General features: G+C 33.5%; 3 protein-coding genes across 3 annotated transcripts; all 3 read right to left on the bottom strand.

The window, feature by feature from the left end:
* Window positions 1-7,864: 7,864 nt before the first annotated feature.
* On the bottom strand, window positions 7,865-8,703 carry LOC135129050 (myosin light chain alkali-like). The gene is made up of 6 exons (XM_064056130.1): window positions 8,653-8,703; window positions 8,580-8,607; window positions 8,367-8,504; window positions 8,142-8,312; window positions 8,006-8,092; window positions 7,865-7,956 (listed from the first exon to the last, which is right to left on the bottom strand). The coding sequence occupies exons 1-6, from the start codon at window positions 8,653-8,655 to the stop codon at window positions 7,898-7,900; spliced, it is 486 nt and encodes a 161-aa protein (XP_063912200.1). The 5' UTR covers window positions 8,656-8,703; the 3' UTR covers window positions 7,865-7,897.
* A 9,317-nt stretch (window positions 8,704-18,020) lies between these two features.
* Window positions 18,021-19,800, bottom strand: LOC135128690 (myosin light chain 1). The gene is made up of 6 exons (XM_064055704.1): window positions 19,710-19,800; window positions 19,236-19,263; window positions 18,884-19,024; window positions 18,583-18,837; window positions 18,460-18,512; window positions 18,021-18,279 (listed from the first exon to the last, which is right to left on the bottom strand). Exons 1-5 carry the CDS (start codon window positions 19,710-19,712, stop codon window positions 18,487-18,489), a joined length of 453 nt encoding a protein of 150 aa, XP_063911774.1. The 5' UTR covers window positions 19,713-19,800; the 3' UTR covers window positions 18,021-18,279; window positions 18,460-18,486.
* Window positions 19,801-26,153: 6,353 nt separating this feature from the next.
* LOC135129049 (uncharacterized) lies at window positions 26,154-27,244 on the bottom strand. Its single transcript, XM_064056129.1, has 3 exons — window positions 27,162-27,244; window positions 26,980-27,116; window positions 26,154-26,935 (listed from the first exon to the last, which is right to left on the bottom strand). Exons 1-3 carry the CDS (start codon window positions 27,202-27,204, stop codon window positions 26,252-26,254), a joined length of 864 nt encoding a protein of 287 aa, XP_063912199.1. The 5' UTR covers window positions 27,205-27,244; the 3' UTR covers window positions 26,154-26,251.
* Window positions 27,245-27,253: the final 9 nt, after the last annotated feature.

The following is a 27,253-nucleotide window of genomic DNA, read 5'->3' as shown; positions in this document are numbered from 1 at the left end:
ACTTCACAAGCAGGTTATTGTACCTATGCTCAAAAATATTGGAAAACTAAAATTAGAAAAGCGTACCTACGCACCTATAAATAATTTCGTGTAGGTACTAAACAATTTAGCCGTTTTTTATCAGTACATAGAAAAACTGATACCCCGATAATGGCACTCAAGTGCGTAATTATGCAACCGTTCCCTACGTTATGCGTTAATTTATTTCAATGTTGTTCATCTGATGTCATCCACTTCATTGCGCAACATATGTTTGTCTGAATATTCAGCACGAGAAGTCACCTGTTTACCAACATTTTGGAGGCAAACTGACTGGGAAAAAAAACGGAGCAAAAATAGCGCGAAACGCGGACTATTAATAAATTTTAATTAACCGGCGCTTAGTAACAAACACTCCCAGTAGAAAAAAAAAACACTCTAGTATACCTACTTGTTTACAAAAAAACACACACATATAAATCACATAAATGTAACAATTAATAATAAAAAAAAATAAATAGGCGGTGTGGTGCGCTTAAAGCGCACCCTATTTTTTTTCCAAATCGCACCTCCTTCTCGATTTCAGCCCGATTTTCTTAATTTCAAGCTTTTTCCTCACCTGCGTTTCCCGGAGCGTTATCTCCCGGAATTTTCTCAGGCACATGAGCACCGTTCGTACGCACGTCGGTCATTTTTCGAAAACTTGCACTCCACAGTCACTCCGCCACGGTTTTCGCTTTCTCGGTTCGAACTTTCCTGGCGGCAGAACGTGAAAGCCCAGGAGCAGGAAGAGCGCGAGCTTAACAGGCGTTTATTATCGCGTTATAGATAGCACGAACCTTCTAATTCGCTCGAAGCTTTGCATCGGACGAGTGTCAGCGATTGTTTACGTTCGGGCACGAAACAAGCTTTTCCTTCCGAACGAGAGGCTGGTTGCAGCGCTCCGAGGGGGTTCGATCGAATCTCGCGAGATGAAAGCTCGCGGCTGCGTGCTGGGGTGAAAGCTCGGAGCGATGCCGGGAAATTATGGAAATGATGCGTGACGGCGCTTCCGGGAAAGGGGGGTTGGCGGAAAATTGGGCTGCGAATTTTAAGGCGGTTTTTGCTACGGTGTTTTTTCGGGAAAATGGGGGAAAACTTGGGTGAACTTGAGTAAATATATAAAACGTCAAATCTCGCGCTGTCAACCGTATTGAAAAAAAAACCCGATCAGCACAGTGTAACCAACCTTACAAGTTACAACCTTGGAATGTATACGTTAATTTTTGCAACCGAGCCGACCAATTACAATAAACACATGGGCGTCGAATTCAAACGGGCATAAATTCGAATATTTATTGTGTTTATTTATACCGTAATGTTTGAAAATTTTTTAGCACTGATTTTTCAATTCTGAAAGGTTCTTCAATTTAAGATTAAGCAGTTTTTATTTTTCACATTTTCGATTTACAATTTAAAATGTTTCAGTTCATCGATTTCATTTTTGAATCTTTCAGTTTTTTTGGTGTTTCACGTTTTCGATTTTTCAATTTTTGATATATTGATTGTTCATTTTTTATTTTTCGTTTTTTGAGTTTCTCGATTTTTAAATTTTCTATTTTTCAATTCCAGACAGAAGATAGAGATAAAGAAGATTTAGACCCTATTCTCTATCTTCCATACTTTAGCCTTTATCCCTTATACCTTCTCCCTTATTCCCTTTTTGGTTCTTTATCCTTGATCATTCATACACTATTCTTCATTCTTGCTTTGTCCTCCTTTACAAGTTTTTTGTCCTTTGTCTTTTGTCTTTCCTTTTTAAGTCCTTTGTTATTTGTGCTTCATTCTTGATCCCTCATCACTCGTTGCTCGTCCATTGTTCCGCGTCTCTTGATCCTCGCCCTTCGCTCTTTGACTCTATTGTTTTTTATTTTTCATTCTTTATTCTTGATCGTACATCCATCATTCAGAATTTTTCTCCTTTCTCCTTTATCCTATGTTTGGTTTTTAGACCTACGTCTTTACTATTTCTTTCCTCGCCGCCCATTCATCCAACTTCGCCCTTTGCCCCTTATGTTCTTTATTATTTATTCTTTATCCATCATTCTTTATCATTCGTCTTTTATCCTTGATCCTTTGTCCTTTATCCTTTATCCACAGGGCTTTATCCATGGTCTTTGTCCTCAGTCCTTTATCCTTCGCACTTTCTCCTTCGTCCTTCATCCTTCGTCCTTTGTCCTTTTCGTCCTTCGTTCTTTGTCTTTTTCGTCCTTCGTTCTTTGTCTTTTTCGTCCTTCCTTCTTTGCATTTTTCGTCGTTCGTCCTCTTCGTCCTTCGTCCTCTTTTCGTTTTTTTTCGTCATTCGTTCTTCTTCCTTCGTCCTTTTCGTCTTTTCGTCCTTTTTTGTCCTTTTCGTTCTTTCTCGGCCTTTTTCGTCCTTTTTCGTCGTTTACGTCCATTTTCGTCCTTTTCGTCCTTATTCGTCCTTATTTGTCCTTTTCGTCCTTTTTCTTCCTTTTCGTCCTTTTTCGTCCTTTTCGTCCTTTCCATTCTTTCCGTCCTTTTTCGTCCGTTTCGTCTTTTTTCGTCCTTAGTCATCCTTTTTCATTCTCTTTCGTCCTTTTCGTCCCCTTTCGTCCTATTCGTCCTTTTTCGTCCAGTTTCGTCCTTTTTCATCCTTTTTCGTCCTTTTCGTCGTTTTTCGTCATTTTCGTCCTTTTCGTTCATTTTCGCCCTTTTTCGTCCTTTTTCGTCCATTTTGTAATTTTTATCATTTGTCGTCCTTTTCATCCTTTTGCGTCTTTTTTCGTCCTTTTCATCCTTCGTCCTTTTCGTTTTTCATATTTTACGTCCTTCGCCCTTTTCGTCCTTTGCGCCCTTTTCGCCCTTCTTCCTCCTTCTTCGTCCTTTTTCGTTCTTCTTGGTTCTTTTTCTTCCTTTCATGCTATTTCGTCCTTTTCGTCCATTTTCGTCCTTTTTCATCCTCTTTCGTCCTCTCCCGTCCTTTTTGTCCTTTTCATCCTTTTTGTACTTTTTCATCCCTTTCGTCTTTTTTCGTCCTTTTCGTTCTTTATCGTCCTTTTTGTCCTTTTTCGTCCTTTTTCGTCCTTTTTCGTCCTTGTTCGTCCTATTCGTCCTTTTTTATCACTTTTCGTCCTTTTTCGTCCTTTCCGTGATTTTTCATTCTTATTCGTCCTTTTCGTCCTTCTTCGTCCTTTTTCATCCTCTTTCGTCCTTTTCGTCCTTTTTCGTCGTTTTCGTCCTTTTTTGTTCTTTTCGTAGTTTTTTGTCCTTTCACGACCTTTTTCGTCCTTTCCGTAATTTTCCATCCTTTTTCGTCCTTTTCGTGTTTTTCCGTCCTTTTTCTCCTTTTCCGTCCTTTTCGTCCTTTCTCGTCCTTTTCGTAATTTTCATCTTTTTTCGTACCTTTTCGTTCTCCATCGTCCTTTTTCGTCTTTTACATCCTCTTTCGTTCTTTTTCGTTCTTGTCGTTCTTGTCGTCCTTTTCGTCCTTTTTCGTCCTTTTCGTAATCGTTGTCCTTCGTCGTCCTTTTTGTCCTTTTTCGTCCTTTTTCGGCCTTTTTCATCCTCATTCGTCTTTTTCGTCCTTTTCGTCCTCTTCGTCTATATTGTCCTTTTCGTCCTGTTTCGTCTTTTTTCGTCCTTTTCGTCCTCCGTCCTTTTCATCTTTCATCCTTTTCGTTTTTCATCCTTATCATCCTTCGTCCTTTTCGTCCTTTTTCGTCCTTTTTCGTCTTTTTATCGTCCTTTTCATCCTTTGTTATCCTTCTTCATCCCCTTTCGTTCTTTTCGTCCTTTTCCGTCATTTTTCGTGCTTCATCGTTCTTTTTCGTCTTTTTCATCCTCTTTCGTCCTTTATCGTCCTTGTCCTTGTCGTCCTTTTCGTCCTTTTTCGTCCTTTTTGTAATTCTTATCCTTTGTCGTCCTTTTCGTTCTTTTTGTCTTTTTTCGTCCTTTATCGTCCTTTTTCATCCTTTTTCGTTCTTTTTCGTCCTTTCTCGTCCTCTTCGTCCTCTTCATCCTTATCGTCCTTCTTCGTTCTTTTTCGTCATTTTCGTCCTTCGTCCTTTTCGTTTTTCATCCTTTTCGTCCGTCCTTTTCGTCCTTTTCGTTCTTTTCGTCCTTCTTCGTCCTTTTTCGTCCTTGTTGTTTCATTTTCTTCCTTTTATCTTATTTCGTCCATTTTCGTCCTTTTTCATCCTCTTTCGTCTTTTTCCGTCCTTTTTCATCCCTTTCGTCTTTTTTCGTCCTTTTCGTCCTTTTTCGTCATTTTTGTCCTTTTTCATCCTCTTTCGTTCTTTCCGTCCTTTTCGTTCCTTTTTTCGTCCTTTTCGTCCTGTTTCGTCCTTCTTCGTCCTTATTCGTCCTTTTAGTCCTTTTTTGTCCCTTTTCGCCCTTTTCGTGATCTTTCATCCTTTTTTGTCCTCTTCGTCCTTCTTCGTCCTTTTTCATCCTCTTTCGTCCTTTTCGTTCTTTTTCGTCCTTCTCGTCCTTTTTCGTCCTTTTCGTCCTTTTTTATCCTTTCACGACTTTTTTGGTCCTTTTCGTAATTTTCCATCCTTTCTCGTCCTTTCCGTCCTTTTTCATTCTCTTCGTAATTTTTCATCCTTTGTCGCCCTTTTCTGTCTTTTTCGTCCTTTCCGTCCTTTTTCGTCCTTTTTCGTCCTTATTCGTCCTTTTTCGTCCTATTTCGTCCTTATTGGTTCATTTTTTTCCTTTCATCCTATTTCGTCCATTTTCGTCCTTTTTCATCCTCTTTCGTCCTTTTCCGTCCTTTTTCATCTCTTTCGTCTTTTTTCGTCCTGTTCGTCCTTTATCGTCATTTTTGTCCTTTTTCATCCTCTTTTGTCCTCCTTCGTTCTTTTCGTCCTTTTCGTAATTTTTCATCATTGTTCGTCCTTTTTCGTCCTTTTCCATACTCTTTCGTCCTTCTTCATCCTCTTTCGTCCTTTCCTTCTTTTTCGTCCTTTTCGTCCTTTTTCGTCCTTATTCGTCCTTTTAGTGCTTTTTTGTCCCTTTTCGCCCTTTTGGTGAATTTTGCATCCTTTTTCGTCCTCTTCGTCCTTCTTCGTCCTTTTTCATCCTCTTTCGTCCTTTTCGCCCTTTTTCGTCCTTTTCGTCCTTTTTCGTTCTTTTTGTCCTTTTAGGACCTTTTTCGTCTTTTTCGTAATTTTCCATCCTTTTTCGTCCTTTTCGTTCTTTTCGTCCGTTTCGTCCTTTTCCGTCCTTTTCGTCCTTTCCGTCCTTTTTCGTCCTTTTTCGCCCTTTTTCGTCATTTTCGTTTTTTTCGTCCTTATCGTTCTTTCCGTCCTTTATCGTCCTTTTTGTCCTTTTCGTCCTTTTTTGGTTCTATTCGTTCTTTTCGTCCTAATTCGTCCTTGTTGTCCTTTTTCGTCCTTATTCGTCTTGTTTCGTCCTTTTTCGTGCTTTTCGTCCTATTCGTCCTGTTCGTCCTTTTTCGTTGTCTTTTGTCCTTTTCGTCCTTTTCGTACTTTTTCATCCTTCGTCCCTTTCGTCTTTCATCGTTCTTTTTGTCCTTTTTCGTCCTTTTAGTGCTTATTGGTCCTTTTCGTCCTTGTTCGTCCATTTTAGTCCATTTTAGTCCATTTTCTTCCTTTTTGTAATTTTTCATCCTTTTCGTCCTTTTTCATCCACTTTCGTACTTTTGATCCTTCTTCGTCCTTTCTCGTCCTTTTTCATCCTCTTTGGTTCTTTTTCGTCTTTCTTCGTCCTTTTCGTAATTTTTCATCCTTTGTCGTACCTTTGGTCCTTTTTCTTCCTTTTCCACCCTCTTTCGTCCTTCTCTTCCTTTGTCGTCCTTTTCGTAATTTTTATCCTTCTTGTAGTTTTTCATCCTCTTTCGTCCTTTTCGTCCTTCTTCGTCTTTTTCGTCCTTTTTCATCCTCTTTGGTCATTTTTCGTCCTTCTTCGTCCTTTTCGTAATTTTTCATCCTTTTTCGTCCCTTTCGTTCCTTTCGTTCTTTTTCGTTCTTTTTCATGCTCTTTCGTCTTTTTCGTCCATTTTCGCCCTTTTCCATCCTCTTTCGTCCTTTTCGTCCTTTTTCGTCCTTTTCGTTCCTTGTCGTCTTTTTTTGTCCTTTTCCGTACTTTTTCATCCTTTGCCGTCCTTTACGTCCTTTTTCGTCCTTTTTCATCCTCTTTCGGCCTTTTCGTCATTTTCGTCCTTCGTCCTTTTCGTCCTTCCTCCTTTTCATCCTTCGTTCTCTGTCCTTGTTCCTTCGTCCTTATCGTCCTTCGTCCTTTTCGTCCTTCGATCTTTCGTCCTTCGTGTTTTTCGTCCTTCGCCTTTTTCGTCCTTCGTCCTCTTCATCCTTCGACCTTTCCGTCCTCTTCATCCTTCGACTTTTTCGTCCTTCGTTCTTTTTATCCTTTGTCCTTTTCGTCCTTCATCCTTTTCGTCGTTCGTCGTTCGTCCTTCGTTTTTCGTTTTTCGTCCTTTTCGTCGTTTTCGTCCTTCGTCCTTGGTCCTTCGTTCTTTTCGTCATTCGTCCTCTTCGTCCTTCGACCTTCCCGTACTTTTCGTCCTTCGTCTTTTTCGTCCTTCGTCCTTCGTATTTCGTGCTGCGTTCTGTGTCCTTCGGCTTTTCATTTTCTCGATTTTTAAATTTTACATTTTTCAGTTTTAATTTTTGATTTTTTAAATTTCGTATTTTCAATTTATCGATTTTTCAATTATTTTTAAAAGGTAGACACGAGTTCATAGCTTCTGAGTTATTCAATTATTCAATTTTTCATTTCTTTAATTTTACGGTTCCCAAATTTTTTGAATTTTCACTTTCTCGATTTTTAAATTTTCTATGTTTATTTATCGTTTTTTAATATTTCGATTTTTTAAATTCCCGATCTTTAAATCTTTGGGTTTTCAGTTTCTCGACTTTTAAATTCTTCAGTTTTTCGAGTCTACAATTTTTCAATGTTTTAATTCTTATTTTTTCAATTTCTCAATTTTTCACTTTCTTGATTTTTAATTTTTCGATTTTGTCCAATTTCTATGTATATGTATATTTAAATTTTCAGGTTTTTGATTTTCCGATTTTTTTGGTTTCCCGAATTTTTCAAATTTTCGCTTTTTCAGTTTCTCGATTATTCAGTTTTTTGGATATTTCAACTTTTCAATTTCTCAAATTTTAATTCTATGCGTTTTTCAATTTTTGTTTTTTTCAGTTTTACGATTCCATAATTTTTCGATTTAACGTTTGAATTTATCGAGTTTTCAGCTTTTGAAATTTTCAAGAATGTATTCAGTTTTTTTTTTGTTATTTCTTCGGTTTTTCGATTTTTCGAGGACCCATCGTGGTAAAATCGTGTTAACATGTATCAGAGAAAAATTTTCTTGGTCACAATTAGTGAAAATTATACATAGTTTTTTAATAAATTAGTTTTTTTTATGTTGACAAATTGAAAAATTAAAAAGTACCGGGTGAGTATTAAGGATCGAAGCAAATTTTTGGGTTGGCAATTCTGAATTGTTGGCAGAAATGTTGGCATGTCAAATATAGTTGTCGAGTTTGACATAAGTGTGCCTAAAGGCCAATGAGATAGCAGCTACTGAATTGGTGCCCCAAATTTCAATTTTGTCATCAAGTTTGCCATCATAAAATTTTAAATATGTTGCCAACCTGACAAAAAAATCACAAGTGGAAATGAAATGAAAATTTTTAATTGTCAAAGCAACCTCGGATCACTGATCAGTGATCAGATTCAGGTGTATGTTTGGTTGCCTACTTTGCGTTAAGCATGTTATTTAAAATTTGTTGGGACTTTAGATAGTTTCAGTGTTTATAACATGCAAGAATGTGAAGTAGGACTTTAATAACACAAATAAAACATCTTTAAAGCTTATACTTTATTATCTGCATCCCTTTTTGACAGATCATATTCACACCACCGACACATCTTACTTCTTCTTCTTGGGTGGTATTGGAGGGTCCAGCCCGCACATTCGCCTCAAAAACGCTACAAAACCCCATTTAAACCCACAAAATCAACCCAAACAACCGCTTACGTATATATTCAATCTCCCCTTCGTCGTCTTCTTCATCCAGACAATCCTCGAACACCTCGTCCACTTGGTGGTCCGTTAACTTTTCTCCTAAACGAAACAAAGTCAACTTTAAATATAAAACTCATCCTGCAATTACCCAGAGATAAAAGCGAGTGACTCAATTCACCGACCGCCACTTTTCCATTTTCCGCTTTATCGTACAGCTTCAGACACTCAATGAAGTCTTCGTAACAACCCTGATCCTTCCTCTCCTTCTTCAACTCGCTGAAAATCGGCAAAAGCTCGTCGAGTTTGAACTTCTTCTCGTCTGTGAAAAGCGCCGTGTTTGGTCGAATCGAAAACGTGGAACGATGACACTTACCCACTTTTTTGGCAACGCCGAACTTTTCGAGTCTGGCCACGCTGGGGTTGACGTCCAGGGCGTTCAGCCATTTTCCTAACGAGGTGGAGTCGACGAGGCCGTCCATGCCTTTGAAGATGTCGTAGGCCCATTCTGCGTCTGTTTGAGGTTGATGGTTTCAAGTTTGGTACATTGTGTGTGTGTGTTTTTTTTTTTGGTTGTTTAAAGACTTACCCTCTATCTCCTTCGGTTTTAGATCCGCCTGCAAAATTACGAGTTATTACAGATAAAAAAAATTTAAACTTACCATTGTGTAATACGCTTCGCTGCGATTTCTTGGCGATGCGCGACGAATGAGGCTTCAATAATGTCATCCTGATGTTTTATATAGCACACCTATCTTTATCTAAATCAGTCCCTTAGATTGCCGGTACGGCACTTTTCATTGGTTGCAGTCCGGTCGAAAAAACGCAATTGCAATTTAATACGACTGCATTAGCGTAACGAGAATAGTCATTTCTTAGCAGTCTATTTCGCAGAGCAATTTAGATGCGTCATATGTTTAATGTGCATCAATTTTGGAAAAAAAATATATAAATATAATGTTTAGTTTTAAGATGTTGCCTTTATGGAATGTTTTTTCTAAAGAAAAAAATGATAAACAGAAAATTACATTTTCTAATGATCTAGTTATTTATTTATTTATTTATTTATTTATTTATTTATTTATTTATTTATTTATCTATTCAACGGGATACCCCTTTAGATACATACAATTAATAGTGAAACAAAAAGATCCAGAAGGACATAAAAATTAAATATAAACGTAAAAATAAATAAAAGTTAAAAAAAAAAAAACAAAATAACCTGAGTAAATATACCTAAATTTAACAAAATTTAACAAATATAATGACTGTGAAAACTATACATCGATACATCTTTATCGATTTTTCAAATATACAATTTTTGATTTCTCATCATCTGCATTTTTCAATTTTTTGATTTTCAGTTTTTCATTTTCTTTAGTTTTTCGATTTTTCAATTTTTTGATTTGTCATTTTCTCGATTTTAATTTTTCAATTTTCGTTTAACGTTTTTTTAATTTTTCGGTGTATCAACTTTTCAATTCTTCAATTTTGAGTACGATTTTTAATTTTTCATTTTTTCAGTTTCTCGATTTTTAATTTACGATTTTACAGCTTTGGAATTTTTTAGTTTTTCGAATTTTCCATATTCGTTTCTCTTTTTTATATATATTAATTTTTTAAGTTGTCGGTTTCTTGATTTTTCGATTTTTTAGTTCCTCAATTTCAAATTTTTTAGATTTTTCTATTTTCCGTTTTCTCGCTTTCATGTTCCCAGCTTTCGAATTTCCCATTTTCCATTTCTTTAATTTTTCGGTTTTACAAATAAATTTTTCAATTTCTCCATTTTAATTTTTTTGATTTTCAATTTTTTGTATTTTTAATTCATCGATTTTTCAATTATAAAATTTTGGAATTCTCATCACCTGCATTTTTCAATTTTTCGGTTTTAGTTTTTTCAAAATGTATTATTTATTTTCTCGACTTTGATTTTTCAATTTTTGTTAAACGTTTCTTTACTTTTCATTTCTTCAGTTTTTTGAGCACGATTTTTTATTTTCAATTTTACATTTTTCTCGATTTTTAATCTACCGATTTTACATCTTTGGAATTTTCCATTTTTAATTTCCGTGTTTGATATATTTTAATTTTTAAATTTTTCAATTTCCTGAATTTTCTATTTTTCTTTTCTTCAATTTTTCGATTTTACCATTAACTTTTGATTTTGCAGTTTTTCCATTTTATTTTCTTTGATTTTCAAATTTTTGTATTTTTTAATTTATCGATTTTTCAGTTATAAAATTTTTGATGATTCATCATCTACATTTTTCAATTTTCAGTTTTTCATTTCTCCAATTTTTCGGTTTTGGTATTTTCAATATTTAAATTTTTTTAGTTTTTCGATTTTTAACTTACCGATTTATCAGCTTTGGAATTTTTCAGTTTTCGAATTTTCCGTATTCATTTCTCTTTTTTATATATTTTAATTTTGAATTTTTTTAATTTTCCGATTTTTTGTTTTTTTAGTTTTACGATTTCGCAATTGCTCGATTTTTCGTTTATTCAATTTTTCAGTTTTTTAGTTTCTCAATGTCAAATTTTTTGGATTTTTCTATTTTCCGTTTTTTCACATTCACGTTTTCAGAATTTTTCATTTTTTAACTGTTCAAATTTCTCGAGTTCCCAGCTTTTGAATTTTTCAACTTATCGAATTTTCCATTTTTCATTTCTTTTGATTTTTCAATTTGTCCATTTTAATTTTTTTGATTTTCAATTTTTTTATATTTTTAATTCATCGATTTTTCAATTATAAAATTTTTTATATTTCATCATCTGCATTTTTCAATTTTTCGATTTTTAGTTTTTCGGTTTTTTCATTTTTTGGTTTGGCATTTACTCGATTTTAATTTTTCAACTTTTGTTTCACGTTTCTTTTATTTTTCGGTGTATCAACTTTCCGATTTTCAAATCTTTGATTTCTCAATTTTTCAACTTTTTGTTATTTCAATTTTTCATTTTTTCGCATTTTTGAATCTACCGATTTTTCACTTCTCTTTTTTATATATTTTAATTTTTAATTTTTTCAATTTTCCGATTTTTTAGTTCCCAGTTTTTCAAATTTTTCGGTTTCGCAATTTTTCGATTTTTCGTTTTTTCAATTTTTCAATTCTTTAGTTTCTCAATTTGAAATTTTTTGGATTTTTTAATTTTCGGTTTTTTGATTTTCACGATTTTAGAACTTTTCGATCTTTAAATGTTAGAATTTGTCGAGTTCCCAGATTTTGAAATTTTCATCTTTTCGAATTTTCCATTTTCACTTATTCAATGTTTCTGTTTTGCAATTAACTTTTGAGTTTTCAATTTCTCCATTTTAATTTTTTTGATTTTCAGTTTTTTGTATTTTTAATTCATCGATTTTTCAATTATTAAATTTTTGATTTTTCATCATCTGCATTTTTCAATTTTTCGATTTTCAGTTTTTCATTTCTCCAATTTTTCGGTTTTGGTTTTTTCAATATTTAAATTTTTTTAATTTTTCGATTTTTCAATTTTTTGAATTGTCATTTTCTAAATTTTTAATTTTCGGTGTTTCAACTTTTCCGTTCTCCATTTTTTTGATAAACGATTTTTAATTTTTCATTATTTCAATTTTTCAGTTTTTCACTATCTCGATTTTTAATTTACCGATTTTTCAGCTTTGGAATTTTTCAGTTTTCGAATTTTCCATATTCATTCCTCTTCTTTAAATATTTTAATTTGGAATTTTTTAATTTTCCGATTTTTTGTTTCTTTAAATTTACGATTTCGCAATTCCTCGATTTTTCGTTTATTCAATTTTTCAGTTTTTTAGTTTCTCAATGTCAAATTTTTTGGATTTTTCTATTTTCCGTTTTTTCACTTTCACGTTTATAGAATTTTTCATTTTTTAAATGTTAGAATTTCTCGAGTTGCCAGCTTTCGAATTTTTCAACTTTACGAATTTTCCATTTTTCATTTCTTTCATTTTTCGATTTTACAATTAACTTTTGATTTTGCAGTTTCTCCATATTAATTTTTTTGATTTTCAATTTTTTGTATTTTTAATTCATCGATTTTTCAATTATAAAATTTTTGATTTTTCATCATCTGCATTTTTCAATTTTTCGATTTTCAGATTTTCATTTCTCCAATTTTTCGGTTTTGGTATTTTCAATATTTAAATTTTTTTAGTTTTTCGATTTTTAATTTACCGATTTATCAGCTTTGGAATTATTCAGTTTTCGAATTTTCCGTATTCATTTCTCTTTTTTATATATTTAAATTTTCCGAATTTTTGGGCTTCCAGTTTTTCAAAATTTTCGGTTTCTCGATTTTTCAATTTTTCGTTTCTTTAATTTTACGATTTCGCAATTCCTCGATTTTTCGTTTTTTCACTTTCACGTTTTCAGAATTTTTCACTTTTTAAATGTTAGAATTTTTCGAGTTTCCAGCTTTTGAATTTTGGAATTTTCCATTTTTCATTTCTTTAATTTTTCGATTTTACAATTAACTTTTGAGTTTTCAGTTTCTCCATTTTAATTTTTTTTATTTTCAATTTTTCGTATTTTTAATTTATCGATATTTCAATTATACAATTTTTGATTTCTTATCATCTGCATTTTTCAATTTTTTGATTTTCAGTTTTTCATTTCTCCAATTTTTCGGTTTTGGTTTTTTCAATATTTAAATATTTTTTTTAGTTTTTCGATTTTTCAATTTTTTGATTTGTCATTTTCTAGATTTTGATTTTTCGGTGTTTCAACTTTTCCGTTCTCCTTTTTTTGAGTAAACGATTTTTAATTTTTCCTTAATTCAATCTTTCATTTTTTCACTATCTCGATTTTTAATTTACCGATTTTTCAGTTTTGGAATTTTTTAGTTTTCGAATTTTCCATATTCAGTTCTCTATTTTATATATTTTAATTTTGAATTTTTTAAATTCTTCGATTTTTTGTTTCTTTAATTTTACGACTTTGCAATTCCTCAATTTTTCGTTTATTCCATTTTTCAATTTTTTAGTTTCTCAATGTCAAATTTTTTGGATTTTTCTATTTTCCGTATTTTCACTTTCACGTTTTTAGAATTTTTCGTTTTTTAAATGTCAGAATTTCTCGAGTTCCCAGCTTTTGAATTTTTCAACTTTTCGAATTTTCCATTTTTCATTTCTTTAATTTTTCGATTTTACAGTTAACTTTTGATTTTTCAATTTCTCCATTTTAATTTTTTTTATTTTCAATTTTTTGTATTTTTAATTTATCGATTTTTCAATTATAAAATGTTTGATTTCGATTTCGATTTTCAGTTTTTCATTTCTTCAATTTTTCGGTTTTAGTTTTTTCAATATTTATTTTTTTTTATTTTTTCGGTTTTTCTATTTTTTGATTTGTCATTTTCGATTTTAATTTTTCAATTTTTGTCAAACGTTTCTTAAATTTTTCACTGTTTCAACTTAAGGTGTCAACTTTCCATTTCTTGAATTTTTTGAGTGCGATTTTTAATTTTTCATTATTTCAATTTTTCATTTTTTCACTTTCTCGATTTTGAATCTACCGATTTTCAGTTTTGGAATTTTTCAATTTTTCGAATTTTCCATTTTTCATTATTTCTCGTTTTATATATTTTAATTTTTAATATTTTCTACTTTCCGATTTTTTCAGTTTCTAATTTTTAAAATTTTTTGGTTTCTCGATTTTTCAATTTTTCGTTTATTTACTTTCACGATTTTAAAATTTTTCGATTTTTAAATGTTAGAATTTGTCGAGTTCCCATCTTTTGAATGAAATTAAAAAATACTTGAACAAATTTTTTTCTAGATTTCGACCCCCAAAAATAATTTTTGGTTTTAGCTCTTCGAAAATTTCTAATAATTTTTCAAAATTGTCAATGTAAAATTTGGGAATATGGCATTTTTTGGAATCTGTAAAAAACTTCAAAGCCGAATATTTCTAAAACCAACTTCCCGATCGACTTTGGATTTTTTGCATAACAGAGTCACTATATTATTTTCGGATTCATTTCTTGGAATATTCCTACAATTTTTTCAAAATCGCCAATATAAAGTTTAGCAACTTTTAGAATTTTGAAAAATTTTGTTTTTCAGACAAAATTTCGAGAATCTTGAACGAGAATTTTTCGTAGATTTCGGTATTCAGAAAATATTTTTAGTTTTAGTTCTTCGAAAATTCGTAGCATTTTTCTGAAATCGCCAATATAAAATTTGGCACTATAGATTTTTTTTGGGAATTTAGACACCTTTTCCAAAAAGCATCTTTTCTTCGACCTTCTAAAACTACCTGGAGAGATTTTTTCGTAGATTTGGGCCTCCGCAAGTTATTTTTGGTTTTAGTTTTTCAAAAATTTCTAACGTTTTTCCAAAATCACCAATGTGAAATATGAAAAAATGGCAAATTTGTGTGGAATTTTTTTATATTTTGCCAAAAGCCCATTTGTTCAATTGTCGGCCTTTCTTTAACCACTTTCGGACATTATCAGAGATTGTTTTGTAAATTTGGACTTTAAGAAGTTATTTTTGAATTCATTTCTTGGAATATTCGTAGCATTTTTCTGAAATCGCCAATGTAAAATTTGACAATCATAAAATTTGATTTTTCAAACTGAATGCTTCGAAAATCTTGCTTCGAAACCATAAACACACTTTATTTTTCGAATCACCACGTTGAAATCAATGTTCTAGATTTTTTTTGTGAATTTTTAGACAACTTTCCAAAAAGTTCAATTTTTCAATTTTTCACCTCTTCTTCAACCATCTAAAATAACCCGAAGAGATTTTTTTTTTCGTAGATTTCGACCCCCGTAAGTTATTTTAGGTTTTGCTTTTTCAAAAATTTCTAACATTTATCCAAAATCACCGATGTGAAATTTGGAAAATTATATTTTTGGGATTGGTAAAAAAATTGTCTTCGAAACCAAATATTTTTGTTTACCTTAACCGACTTACTATTTGTACACAACATAAATACGATTCTTTCATTTTTCAAGATTATTCCAGGATTTTCGACAAATCTGAATTTTTTTAGATCTAGCCAATTTCTCCAAAAGCTCAAAAGGTCAATTTTTCGATTTTCCACCACCTTCGAAAACTACCTAACGAATTTTTTTTGTACATTTTGGCCTCCAGAAGTTATTTTCTTATCAATTTCTTTGAATATTCGGAGCATTTTTCCAAAATCGCCAATGTAAATTTTTGCCATTTTTTAGAATTTTGAAGTGAAATCTACCTCCCAGATTTTTTTAATAACTAAGCAATTTTTTGAAAAAGCCAAATTTTTTAGTACTTTTTGTGGAAAAAAGTCCGACTTTTTGTCCACCACTTTCTAAAATTACCTGAAGAGATTTTTTCGTAGATTCCGCCATCCAGAAATTATTTTTAGTATTAGTCCTTCGAAAACTCCAAACATTTTTCTAAAATCGGTAATTTTTAGAATTTTGAAAAAAATTTATTCCCAAAGTGAATATTTCTAAAATCTTATTTTGGAATCAAAACACGATACATTTTCGAATCATCACGTCGAGATTTATGACCCAGAATTTTGTTTGAATTTTTAGGCAACTTTTCCAAAAAGCTCAATTTTTAATTTTCCACATTTTTTCGACTACCTTCGAAAATTGACTTCAAGTTTTTGTAGATTTTTACCTTAAGAAGTTATTTTCGCATTCATTTCGTCGAATATTCTTAGCATTTTTCCAATATCGCCAATATATAATTTGGCAAATTTTAGAATTAAAAAAAAAAAAAATGTCCGGGATGATAAACACGTTACTTTTTTTCTAGGTCTAGGTTCCAGAATTTTTGAGAATTTCAGACAACTCTTACAAAAAGTTAAATTTTTCAGCTCTCCTCATGAAAATTTAAAGTGAAATGCGGAAAAATGGCATTTTTGGAATTTGCAAAAAAATTACTTTGAACGCGAGTGTTTCTAAAACCACTTTCCAAATCGACTTCAGGCTATTTTTTCTAAAAGAACTAAATTTGTGTATGATTTTTTTGTCATCTATCTGGAATTTTTTTGGTCAGACAATTTTGACAAAAACTCAATTTTTCAATTTCGACCTTTCTTCGACCACTGAAAATTACCTGAACAAATATTTTGTGCATTTTAACCTCCAGAGGATATTTTCGAATTCATTTCTTTGACAACTTTTAGAATAAAAAAAAAAGATTCCGAACCGAACACTTCTAAAAAGTAGAATTTTTAATTTTAGACATTTTGTCCCTTTGAAAAATTAACTGAAGGGTTTTTTTGGTAGATTTTGATCTTAAATAGTTATTTTCGGATTCATTTCCTTGAATAGCCCTAGGATTTTGCCAAAATCGGCAATATATAATTTGGCAAATTTTAGAATTAAAAAAAAATATTTATAATCCGAATATTTCTAAAATTTTGTTCCGGGTTCATAAACACGCTACTTTTTTCTAGGTTTAGGTTCCAGAATTTTTGAGAATTTTAGACAACTCTTCCAAAAAGTTAAATTTTTCAGCTCTCCTTATGAAAAAATTTTAAAGTAAAATACGGAAAATGGCATTTTTGGAATTTGCAAAAAAATTTACTTTGGACCCGAGTGTTTCTAAAACCACTTTCCAAATCGACTTCAGATTATTTTCTCTAAAAGAACTAAATTTGCTTATAATTTTAGTCATAATTTTTTGATTGTCTGAAGTTGTGCTCAATAAAAAAAAATGCTCTGCTTAATTTGTCAACTATCTGGAATTTTTTTGGATTCAGACAAAAACTCAATTTTTCAATTTTCGACCTTTCTTCGACCACTGAAAATTACCTGAAGAGATATTTTGTGCATTTTAACCTCCAGAGGTTATTTTCGAATTCATTTCTTTGACAACTTTTAGAATAAAAAAAAATCATTTCCGAACCGAACACTTCTAAAATCCTTTACAAAAAATAGAATTTTTAGTTTTAGACATTTTGTCCCCTTGAAAATTTAACTGAAGGGTTATTTTGATAGATTTTGATCTTAAGAAGTTATTTTCGGATTCATTTCCTTGAATATTCCTAGGATTTTTCCAAAATCGGCAATATAAAATTTGGCAATTTTTGAAATTAAAAAAAAATATGTCCAAACCAAGTATTTCTAAATCTTGTTGCAGGATCACAAACACGTTATATTTTTCGAATCAGGACGTCAAGATCATTTTTCCAGAAGTTTTTGCGAATATTTAGATAACTTTTCCAAAAAAGTTTCAAAAATTTGAATTAAGTACCTGAAGTAATTTTTTTGTAGATTTCAACCACCAGAAGACATTTTTGATCTTAGTCCTTCGAAAAATGTGCTTCGAGGCGTTATATATTTTTGTTCTTTAGAATGATTTATATATTAAAAACCGTCAATATTGAAACGGTAACGGCACTAAATAATTGAAACTGATTAAACCTCCAGTTGGCAAGAAAAAGTGGTCGGTCTAATTGCATATTTGTGAAAGCGCGATACTGTAAAGTAAAATAGTTCTTGTTATCTAAATTATGGAGCAATGTTGGTTGCCTATCTAAATCACCCACAACATTCTTTCTATTATTATTACAGTTATAAAAATAACCACCACGAGTCACTTGGATTCCTACTAAAGCTTTCATTACGGACCTCCAATTAAAAAAGACAATTCTGATTGTTTGTAATTGTCAACAAAAACTATTCTTGTAGATGGAAATTTCAAGTTTCAGACATCAGCAGATTCCGACGAGCAAAATTAGCAACGTATTTTTAGAAATTCTTGGAAAAAAATGTGTCTAAAACTACCGATTTCATTATAAAATAAGAACAAAGCAGAGACTATAAATACCGACGAGTCTAATGAAGATCACCTTTGCGCGATATTTAACAGGTAATTAAGCACCGACGTTTTAAAAGTAATTAAAGTTGTGCAGAGGTTGCACGTCCTAATTAAAACCGTTCAGCTTAATTTACAAGGAAGCTCCAACTTTTTGCTTGTTAAACCACCTACACTACAGCTCAATCAGGACAGTGAAAGCAACTTAGTCGATATTTTGAAATTTTTATTTCGGATTTTTTTAAGTCTTACTTATCCAACAAAACAAAATTTGCGTGTAAATTGTTTATTTTTGTGTTACTTTTATTGTCAGTTTCATTGAAACTTTGTTGGTATTTTACATAATTTGTGACAATAATAATACAATAACGAAAAGTAAAATGTATTTTTACAGTTATTAACAAGATTGATTTTTTTTACAAAAATCTCCAAATACGGCCACGGTTGGTAGTGCCCATAGCGTGCGAGATGGCTTCGGTGTTCAATGAGACTGATTGGCCAAAAGTGGAACGCACGGTGACTCAAGGTGCTGCACAGACAAACAAACCAGTTAAAAAAGATCTTCAAGAGTACAGTTTTTCAAAAATCAAAATAAAGAGCAGGTTCAGCAACTTAGCGAAAACCCTGTAAATGTTAACCACAAGCCAGCGAAGCATTACAGAATCCATTGCGAAGCCATGGCGACGAGTACGCAAAAATTCCTACTTACTCAAAAATAAAACTTAATTTTAGCTTCTTACGCCATCATCTTTTTGAGGAATGCTGAAAGTCGCAAAACATGCTTATTTCTAATCTATCTAGTTCGACGGGGTTGTGTTTGTGCTCAACTTACGTTCGTAAGGGATGAAGCCATCTTCATCTTCTTGATCCATGCAGTCTTTAAGTACGATGTCGGTTTCTGCGTCTTCTAGCCTCTCACCAAGAGAGAGGAGGGTGTGGGCAAGTTCAGCTGCCATCATTTTACCGTTCTCTTCTTTATCGTACAGCTTCAAGCACTCTAGGAAATCCTCGAAGGTACCCTGCTCTTTGTCCTTTTTCACTTGGCTGAAGATGGGGAGGAATTCGTCCAGTTTGAGTTTCTTCTCGTCTGGAACGAAACACTGAAAACCGCTTAGACACTCCTAGTCACTCACTCTTCTTCTTGGTTCCTCCTAGTTTCTCGACGGTGGCCAAGGTCGGGTTGAGGTTGAGCGCCCTGAGCATATCGCCCAGGTTGACGGCATCCACGGTACCATTGCCCTCGAAGTCGTAAATGGAGAACACGAAGTTCGCTCCTAACAATGGAATTAGTTACAAGTTTCGAAATTGGGTTACTATTACGAATCGCGGAAAAACGTGATAGCGAAGCGCGGTTCTAAATTTAGAAGTCAATGGGGGCTAAATTTAGACCAGATGCGAGTGTGGCCATATAAGTTCTAGGTTATAATTAGACTGAACCGTGTGTTTCGTTAGCAATGTCGGCGAAATTATTGTATTCCCACTTACTTTCGACATCCCTGGCGCTAAGATCAGCCTGTAACACGAAAAAAAATTTAGTAAAAGAGCACCAGTTTTGGGTTAGGGTTAGTTTTTACGGTACATGGACACGACAAACGAGTTATCTACGAGACGGGGACTGTTAGACGAGCTCAAGGTACACCTAAACACAATTTACGACAAAAGTTAAACAACGAACACAACAACACAGACAAATCTACGAAGAAAGCACACATAGAAGGATGGTACACCTTACAACATGGAAACACTAATACACTCACTACCTATGATATAACCGCGTAATCTGGAATGGAAATGCATGATTCGGACGTTAAAGAACGATATCTACTATTTTCGCTTTCTGAATCTTCTGCTTCCAGTACTTAAAGGCTCTAGCATAGGCAGGCTCTCCGACGGTCGCTTTATCGGCTTGCATGCTTCAATTACACTCAAATTGCGTGCACTAACGTTGCATGTACTTACCATTGTGATGATGTAACTGAAACTTGCCTTCTAGTAAATGGACCAGAAGTGGGGCTCGGAGGACGGTGGGTCTCTTGTTTTATATGTGTAGATGGCGCTGCTGTTTCTGTAACTGAAGCCTACTTCTTGGGCCTGGGACGGCTCTAACTTTGGCAACACCGGAGGCGACGGTTCGTTCGAAATCGTGAAGCCGGCGGCGTGGCGGTGCCAACGCCGCCTGCTCCAGAAAGAGATCCCAAAATACGCGCTTCGGAGGGTGGGAGTGGTCAAGAACAAATGGATTTAGAACATTACTGAAGAATGTTTCAGGTGCTAAATTTGGCAGCAAATACTTAATTGGTAAACATTAATCAGTCTGGGGAGGAATCGGGCTGGGGTGACGTCAGGAGGGGCTTGAAATAGATCGAGGATCTTGAGGGTCTTCATTCAAAAACAAATCTGCGGTGTATTACGGTATTGTTGGAATTGACTAGGTGCTGAAATAACTCCCGCGGGATGAAAGATTTATAGACAGGTTTATGATGGGTAATCAGTTGGCGTTTCCTGTGTTTTGTTAGAAAACAATGACTGAAGTTTCGTTCTTCATTGAAATTTTTACTCGCGGATTCGGTTACGAGAGTGAGTCACGAGAAAATATTTTTGTACAACCTTGTTAAAACGGCATGATAATAGTGACTCCCATTTTATGTAAATTTAAACCCATACCAACGTGGAATTGAGGACGAGCGTCTCCAAAATGGAATAAATTGAAGAAAAAGTTTTGAAATTTATCTTCTTTTCGTCTTCCTAGCACTCTAACTAGTTGTTTTCTCCTGAAATTCTAGGAATCTTGTTCCCTGGATGCGGTTTTCTTGGAATATTCTTGGCATAATTTTTTATTTCATTCATTTTTTGTATTTTTCTTTGATCTTTCTCCAAAACGATGATCACTCATTGAAATTGAACTGAACATTTCGAGACCTAGATTCCAAAATTTGTTGTGAATTTTTAAACAACTTTTTCAAAAATGAAATTTCACATGGTAAGTGATCGTAGCAAAATGTAAGCCCGCCCACCCGCCCTGTCTCAATTGTAATGACTTTTTTTATTCGTCGTCAGCCAAAGGGGCGGAGCTTAACTGCAAAATACTTCTTTACATGAAATTAAAAACATGTTTGAGTATCGTATTGTTCAAAGAATACTATGTATATGAAGAAAAAAAGACAAAATATATATGTAGGTCTTTCTTGTAAAAAGTAAGTATTTTGCAGTTAAGCCCCGCCCCCTTAACTCACGACGAATAAAAAAATCATCACATTTGAGACAGGGCGGGTGGGCGGGCTTTCATTTTGCCTTTTTTTCTTAGTATGTGTAGTCATCTTTTCACAACAAGAAACTTAAAACCTGTTTAAAACGGTAAATTTGGATAGGGAATGGGAAACATCGATTTTGCAATTACGCTCCGCCCCCCGGTCTGACAACGAATGAAAAATTCATCACGATTGAGATCGACAGGGACGGGTGGGACTTCACATGGTAATTTCACATAGGCAAATATGGATTTTGCAGTTAAGCTTCCATTGACTCACGACGAATAAAAAAAATCATCAGAATTGAGATAGGGTGGGTGGGCGGGGCTTATATTTTGCCTTTTTCTTTTCTTAATATATATGGCCATCTTTTCACATTTAAAGCATGGTTATAATTGCTAAGAAATATGGATTTTGCGACTGTGGGGTGGAGTCTAAATGAAAAATCGATATTTCCTTATACAAATTTTCCATCTTAAACATGTTTTAAGTTTCATGTTGTGAAAAGAAGTCTACACCTCGTAAGAAGAAAAAGGCAAAATGTAAGCCCGCCCACCCACCCTATCTCAATTGTGATGATTTCTTTTATTCATCGTTAGCCAATGGGGTGGAGCTTAACTGCAAAATACTTCTTTACAAGACATTAAAAACATGCTTGAGTATCGTGTTGTTCAAAGAATACTATGTACATCAAGAAAAAAAGAAAAAATATAAACCCCGCCCACCCACCCCATCTCAATTATGATTTTTTTCGTTTTTAGAAACTTAAAACACAAGTAAAATGGTAAATTTTTGTAGAGAAATACGGATTTTGCAATTAGGCTCCGCCCCTTGGTCTGACAACGAATGAAAAATTCAGCACGATTGAGATACGGCGAGAGGAGGGGCGTATATTTTGCTTTTTTTTTTCTTAATATACATGGCCATCTTTTCACCACACGAAACTTAAAACATGGTTATAATGATACATTTTTGCAAAGAAATATGGATTTTGCGACTATGGGGTGGAGTCTAATTGTTAAATCGATATTTCCTTATACAAATTTTCCATCTTAAACATGTTTTAAGTTTCATGTTGTGAAAAGAAGCCCACAGAAATTTGAAAAAAAAGGCAAAATGAAAGCCCGCCCACCCGCCCTGTCTCAATTGTGATGATTTTTTTTATTCGTGGTGAGCTAAGGGGACGGAACATAACTGCAAAATACTTACTTCTTTAAAGAAATTAAAAACATGTTTTTGAGTGGCCGGCTGTTCAAAGAATACTATGTATATCAAGAAGAAAAGGAAAAATATAAACCCCGCCCACCCACCCTATCTCAATTGTGATGATTTTTTTTATTGATAGAAACTTAAAACACGTTTAAAATGGTAAATTTTTGTAGGGAAATACAGACTTTGCAATTAAGCTCCGCCCCCTTGGCTCACGACAAATAAAAAAAAATCATGACATTTGAGACAGGGCGGGTAGGCGGTCTTACATTTTGCCTTTTTTTCTTAATATGTATAGTCATCTTTTCACAGCAAGAAACTTAAAACCTGTTTAGAACGATAAATTTGTATAGGGAATAGGAAATATCGATTTTGCAATTACGCTCCGCCCCCCGATCTGACAACGAATGAAAAGTTCATCACGATTGAGATCGAGAGGAACGGGTGGGACTTCTCTTTTGGTTTTCTTTTTTAAGTAATATATTTAGTTTTCTTTGTATAACACGATTACTTAAGAACATATTTCACATGGTAGTTTCTCATTGGCAAACATGGATTTTGCAGTTAAGCTTCCATTGACTGACGACGAATAAAAAAAATCATCAGAATCGAGATAGGGCGGGTGGGCGGGGATATATTTTGCTTTTTCTTTCTTAGTATACATGGTCATCTTTTCACAACACGAAACTTATGGTTATAATTGCAAGGAAATATGGATTTTGCGACCTTGGGGTGGAGTTTAATTGTAATATTGATATTTCGTTATACAAATTTTCCATTTTAAACAGGCTTTAAGTTTCATGTTGTGAAAAGAAGTCTACACATATTAAAAAAAAAGCCAAATGTAAGCCCGCCCACCCGCCCTATCTCAATTGTCATGATTTTTTTATTCGTCGTCATCCAAGAGGGCGGAACATAACTGCAAAATACTTACTTCCTTAAAGAACTTAAAAACATGTTTCTGAGTAGCTTGTTGTTCAAAGAATACTATGTATATCAAGAAGAAAAGGAAAAATATAAACCCCGCCCACCCACCCTATCTCAATTGAGATGATTTTTTTATTCGTCGTCATCCAAGAGGGCGGAACATAACTGCAAAATACTTACTTCTTTAAAGAAATTAAAAACATGTTTTTGAGTAGCCTGATGTTCAAAGAATACTATGTGCATCAAGAAGAAAAAGAAAAATATAAACCCCGCCCACCCACCCTATTTCAATTGTGATGATTTTTTTTATTGATAGAAACTTAAAACACGTTTAAAATGGTAAATTTTTGTAGGGAAATACAGATTTTGCAATTAAGCTTCGCCCCCTTGGCTCACGACGAATAAAAAAAATCATCACATTTGAGACAGGGCGGGTGGGCGGGCTTACATTTTGCCTTTTTTTTCTTAATATGTGTAGTCATCTTTTCACAACAAGAAACTTAAAACCTGTTTAAAACGGTAAATTTGTATAGGGAATGGGAAATATCAATTTTGCAATTACGCTCCGCTCCCCGATTTGACAACGAATGAAAAGTTCATAACGATTGAGATCGAGAGGAACGGGTGGGACTTCTCTTTTGGTTTTCTTTTTTAAGTAATACATTGAGTTTTCTTTGTATAACACGATTACTTAAGTTTAATTTCTTTTAAAAAGTAAGTATTTTGCAGTTAAGCTCCACCCTCTTAGCTCACGACGAATAAAAAAATCATCAGAATTGAGATAGGGCGGGTGGGCGGGGCTTATAGTTTGCCTTTTTTTTCTTAATGTACATGGCCTTCTTTTCACAACACGAAACGTGAGACATGGTTAAAATTGTACATTTTTGCAAGGAAATACGGAATTTGGGATAATGGGGCAAAACCTAATTGCACAATCGATATTTCCTTATACAAATTTTCCATTTTAAACATGTTTTAAGTTTCATGTTGTGAAAAGAAGTCTATACATATCCAAACAAAAAGAATAAATATAAGCCCGCCCATCCGCCCTTCCTCAAATGTGATGATTTTTTTTATTCGTCGTCAGCCAAGGGGGTGGAGCTTAACTGCAAAATACTTACTTGTTTACAAGAAATTAAAAATATGTTTTTGAGTATCGTCTTGTTCAAAGAATACTAATACATTAAGAAAAACAGGAAAAATATATATTCATTGTAACAAAAATGTAAAAATGGAGAAACTGAAAAAAATAGAAAATATGGAAAAACGACAAAATAAGGAACTGATAAATCGAAAAGCAGGAAAACCAAGAAATTGAAAACCAAAATTAAAAAAATCAAAAATGGTGAATTGAGAAACTGAAAAATCGGAGGACTAAAAAAACAAGAAATTGACATAAATTAGAAATGCAAAAACCGAAAAACTAACGAAATAAAAAAAAATAAAATTTCTAAGTTAGAAATTCAAAACAATGAAAATTTGTAAATGAATACTTGAAAAATTGTGAATCGTAAAGTTGTAAAAATAAAAATTTAAAAATGGAAAAACTGAAAAATCGGGAAATTGGAAAATCGAAAAATTGTACAATCGTAAAATTGAAAAATCCAAAAACTAAAAACTTTTCAACTGAAATTCGAAAAATTGCAAAACTAAAAATTAAATATGAAGAAGCTGAAAAATCGAAAAATTGAAAATAGAGAAACTGAAAAATAGTCATCCAAAGAAAGGGAAAATTGAAAAAAAAACAATAATTAAAACATCAAAAATTAAAAAATCGACAAACTGAAAGTTCGAAGAATTGCATTGTAAAATCAAAAAAACGAAAAACTGAAAAATGGAAACATTGGGAACCGAAAAAAATGAAAAAGTTAAAAAATTGAAAAAAAGAGTGAAAAACGAAAAAAAAGCCAATAAATAAAAAATTGAGAAACTGTGTTAAGAAAACACAAAATTGAAAAATCGAGCAACTGTAAAGTGGGAAAATTGAATAAAAGAAAAATTTGGATTCGTAGAAATTGAAAAATCGAAAACTTGGCGAAGTGAAAATTGAAAACTACAGAGGTTAAAAATTAAATAATGAAAAATTTGAAACTGAACACTTGAAAAATTGCAAATCGAAACATTAAACAAATTAAAATTAAAAATCGAAAACATGAAAAATCGGATAATTAAAAAATCAAGATATTGGAAAAACGAAAATTGTACATACTCAAGAAGCAAGAATTCGAAAAATTAGAATTCAAGAAACTGAAAAATCGAAAAATTTAAAACTAGTAACTGAAAAATTGAGAAAGATTGAAAATTCAAATAATTGTAGAAAAACTAAAAATTAAGAAACCTAAAAGGGGACAATTAAAAAACGCTAAACGAAAAAATCAAAAAATAAAAAATCAAGAAACTGAAAAATCCAAGAATTGAGGAAATGAAAATTTTAATAATTCCAAATTATTGTAAAATTAAGGAAAAAAAATGAAATATCGAGGAACTGAAAACGAAAAATACAAAATAAAAAAATCAGAAACTGAAAATTCGATGAACTAAAAAACGAAAATAACGATAAAAGAAAAATAAAAATTAAAAATCAAGAAACTGAAAACCAAAAATAAAACAATCAAAAATGGAGAATTGAGGAATTGAGAAACTGAAAAATCGAAGTATTGAAAAAACAGCAAATTGACATAAGTTAGAAATGCAAAAACCCAAAAACTGACGAAATAAAAAAAATAAAAATTCAAAGTTAGAAATTCAAAACATTGAAAATTTGTGAATCGGAAAGTTGTAAAAATAAAAATTAAAAGATGGAAAAACTGAAAAATCGGGAAATTGGAAAATCGAAAAATTGGAAAACTTTTTCAAATTTCGGCCCATTTTCAACCATTTTCCAAACTTAACTTTTTTCGATAACTTAAACCGTTTTTCTAGAATCGCCCATTGTAAAATCGCAATTTTTGTAATTTATAAAAAATGACTTTTAAACCTGACCTGAAAGACTGACTCACCTAACAAAAAAAAACCTCCATTACATAGAAAAAGTTTATTACATTTGGAAAAATCTATAAATAATTTAATACATGAAAATTGAAAAAACCTGTAAATGTGTAATCGCAGCTACTCCTCTCATTTCTTGTCATCCTTGTTCCTCTTGATGTATCTCATAATTTTCGCCCCAAAATTCCACTTCTTCTTGTGCGCACCCAAACCCTTCTTCTCTATTTTACTGACAGAACTGTCGTCTACCACCACCGTGGCGTCAGTCCCACTCGCCTCCTCGCCCTCGAACGGCCCGCTGCTTCTCAAATCCACCATGTCCATCCCGGCCTCGAAAGGCATGTGCAGGATCCCCGAAGCGCCGCTGCTCCCCGGCTCCACGAAATGCTCGTCCCCCTCCAAATCGATCACCTTCAGCAGCTTCTCGTGGATCTCCTCCGACTTGGTCATCCTCACCTCGTTCTCGTTTTCGGCCGCCACCAGCTTGGACAGCATCTGCTTGGAGTTCCGCACCAGGTTCGTCAGGCGATTCTTCCTCTCCAGCGTGTTGCGTTTAACCGGCTCTGCCAACACTCTATCCGGCGCCACTTCGGTCTTGTCCCCCAGTTGATCCCCCACGCCTTGCGTGCAGATGATACTCTTCTGCTCGGGCGGGTATTTCATCTCTTTGATAATCTGCTTGATTTCGTCGTCTAGCAAGGCGGTTTCGTCATGACGGTAGCTCTCGTTTGACACCCCGGTCGATGCCGGCGCGAGGATATTTTCCAAAATGTCACCGACGACGTTTGGAGTGATCTTGTCGACTTTGGGAGGCTGCAAAACCGGCGTGAGGGAGAGTCGAGTCGGGGTATAGTTACCTGGAGGCTCTTCGCCATGATGACTTCGAAGGCGTTGTCGACGATTTCGCACATGATCTCCGAGACGATCAAGTGCGCCGAGCTGGAGCCGCCCGACGGCGGCGGCTTGCAGCGGCTCATTTCGCCGCCTCCGCTCTCTGAAACACCGCACTCAGTGACGGATTGCCAGGTTCGAGATTTACCTTTCTCCGGAGGCAGGGTGAAACACGACGTGTCGATCGACATTTTCACGCTAATTTCAAGTTTCAAACCACGAATTGTCAAGTTTTCGTCA

Source organism: Zophobas morio, unplaced genomic scaffold (assembly GCF_036711695.1).
Source record: "Zophobas morio isolate AGI-343-1 ecotype UQ-CSIRO unplaced genomic scaffold, CSIRO_AGI_Zmor_V1 ptg000014l, whole genome shotgun sequence".
Classification (NCBI taxonomy): domain Eukaryota; kingdom Metazoa; phylum Arthropoda; class Insecta; order Coleoptera; family Tenebrionidae; genus Zophobas; species Zophobas morio.
Note: the sequence above shows the minus strand (reverse complement) of the source record. Positions and strands in the feature narration are given on the sequence as shown.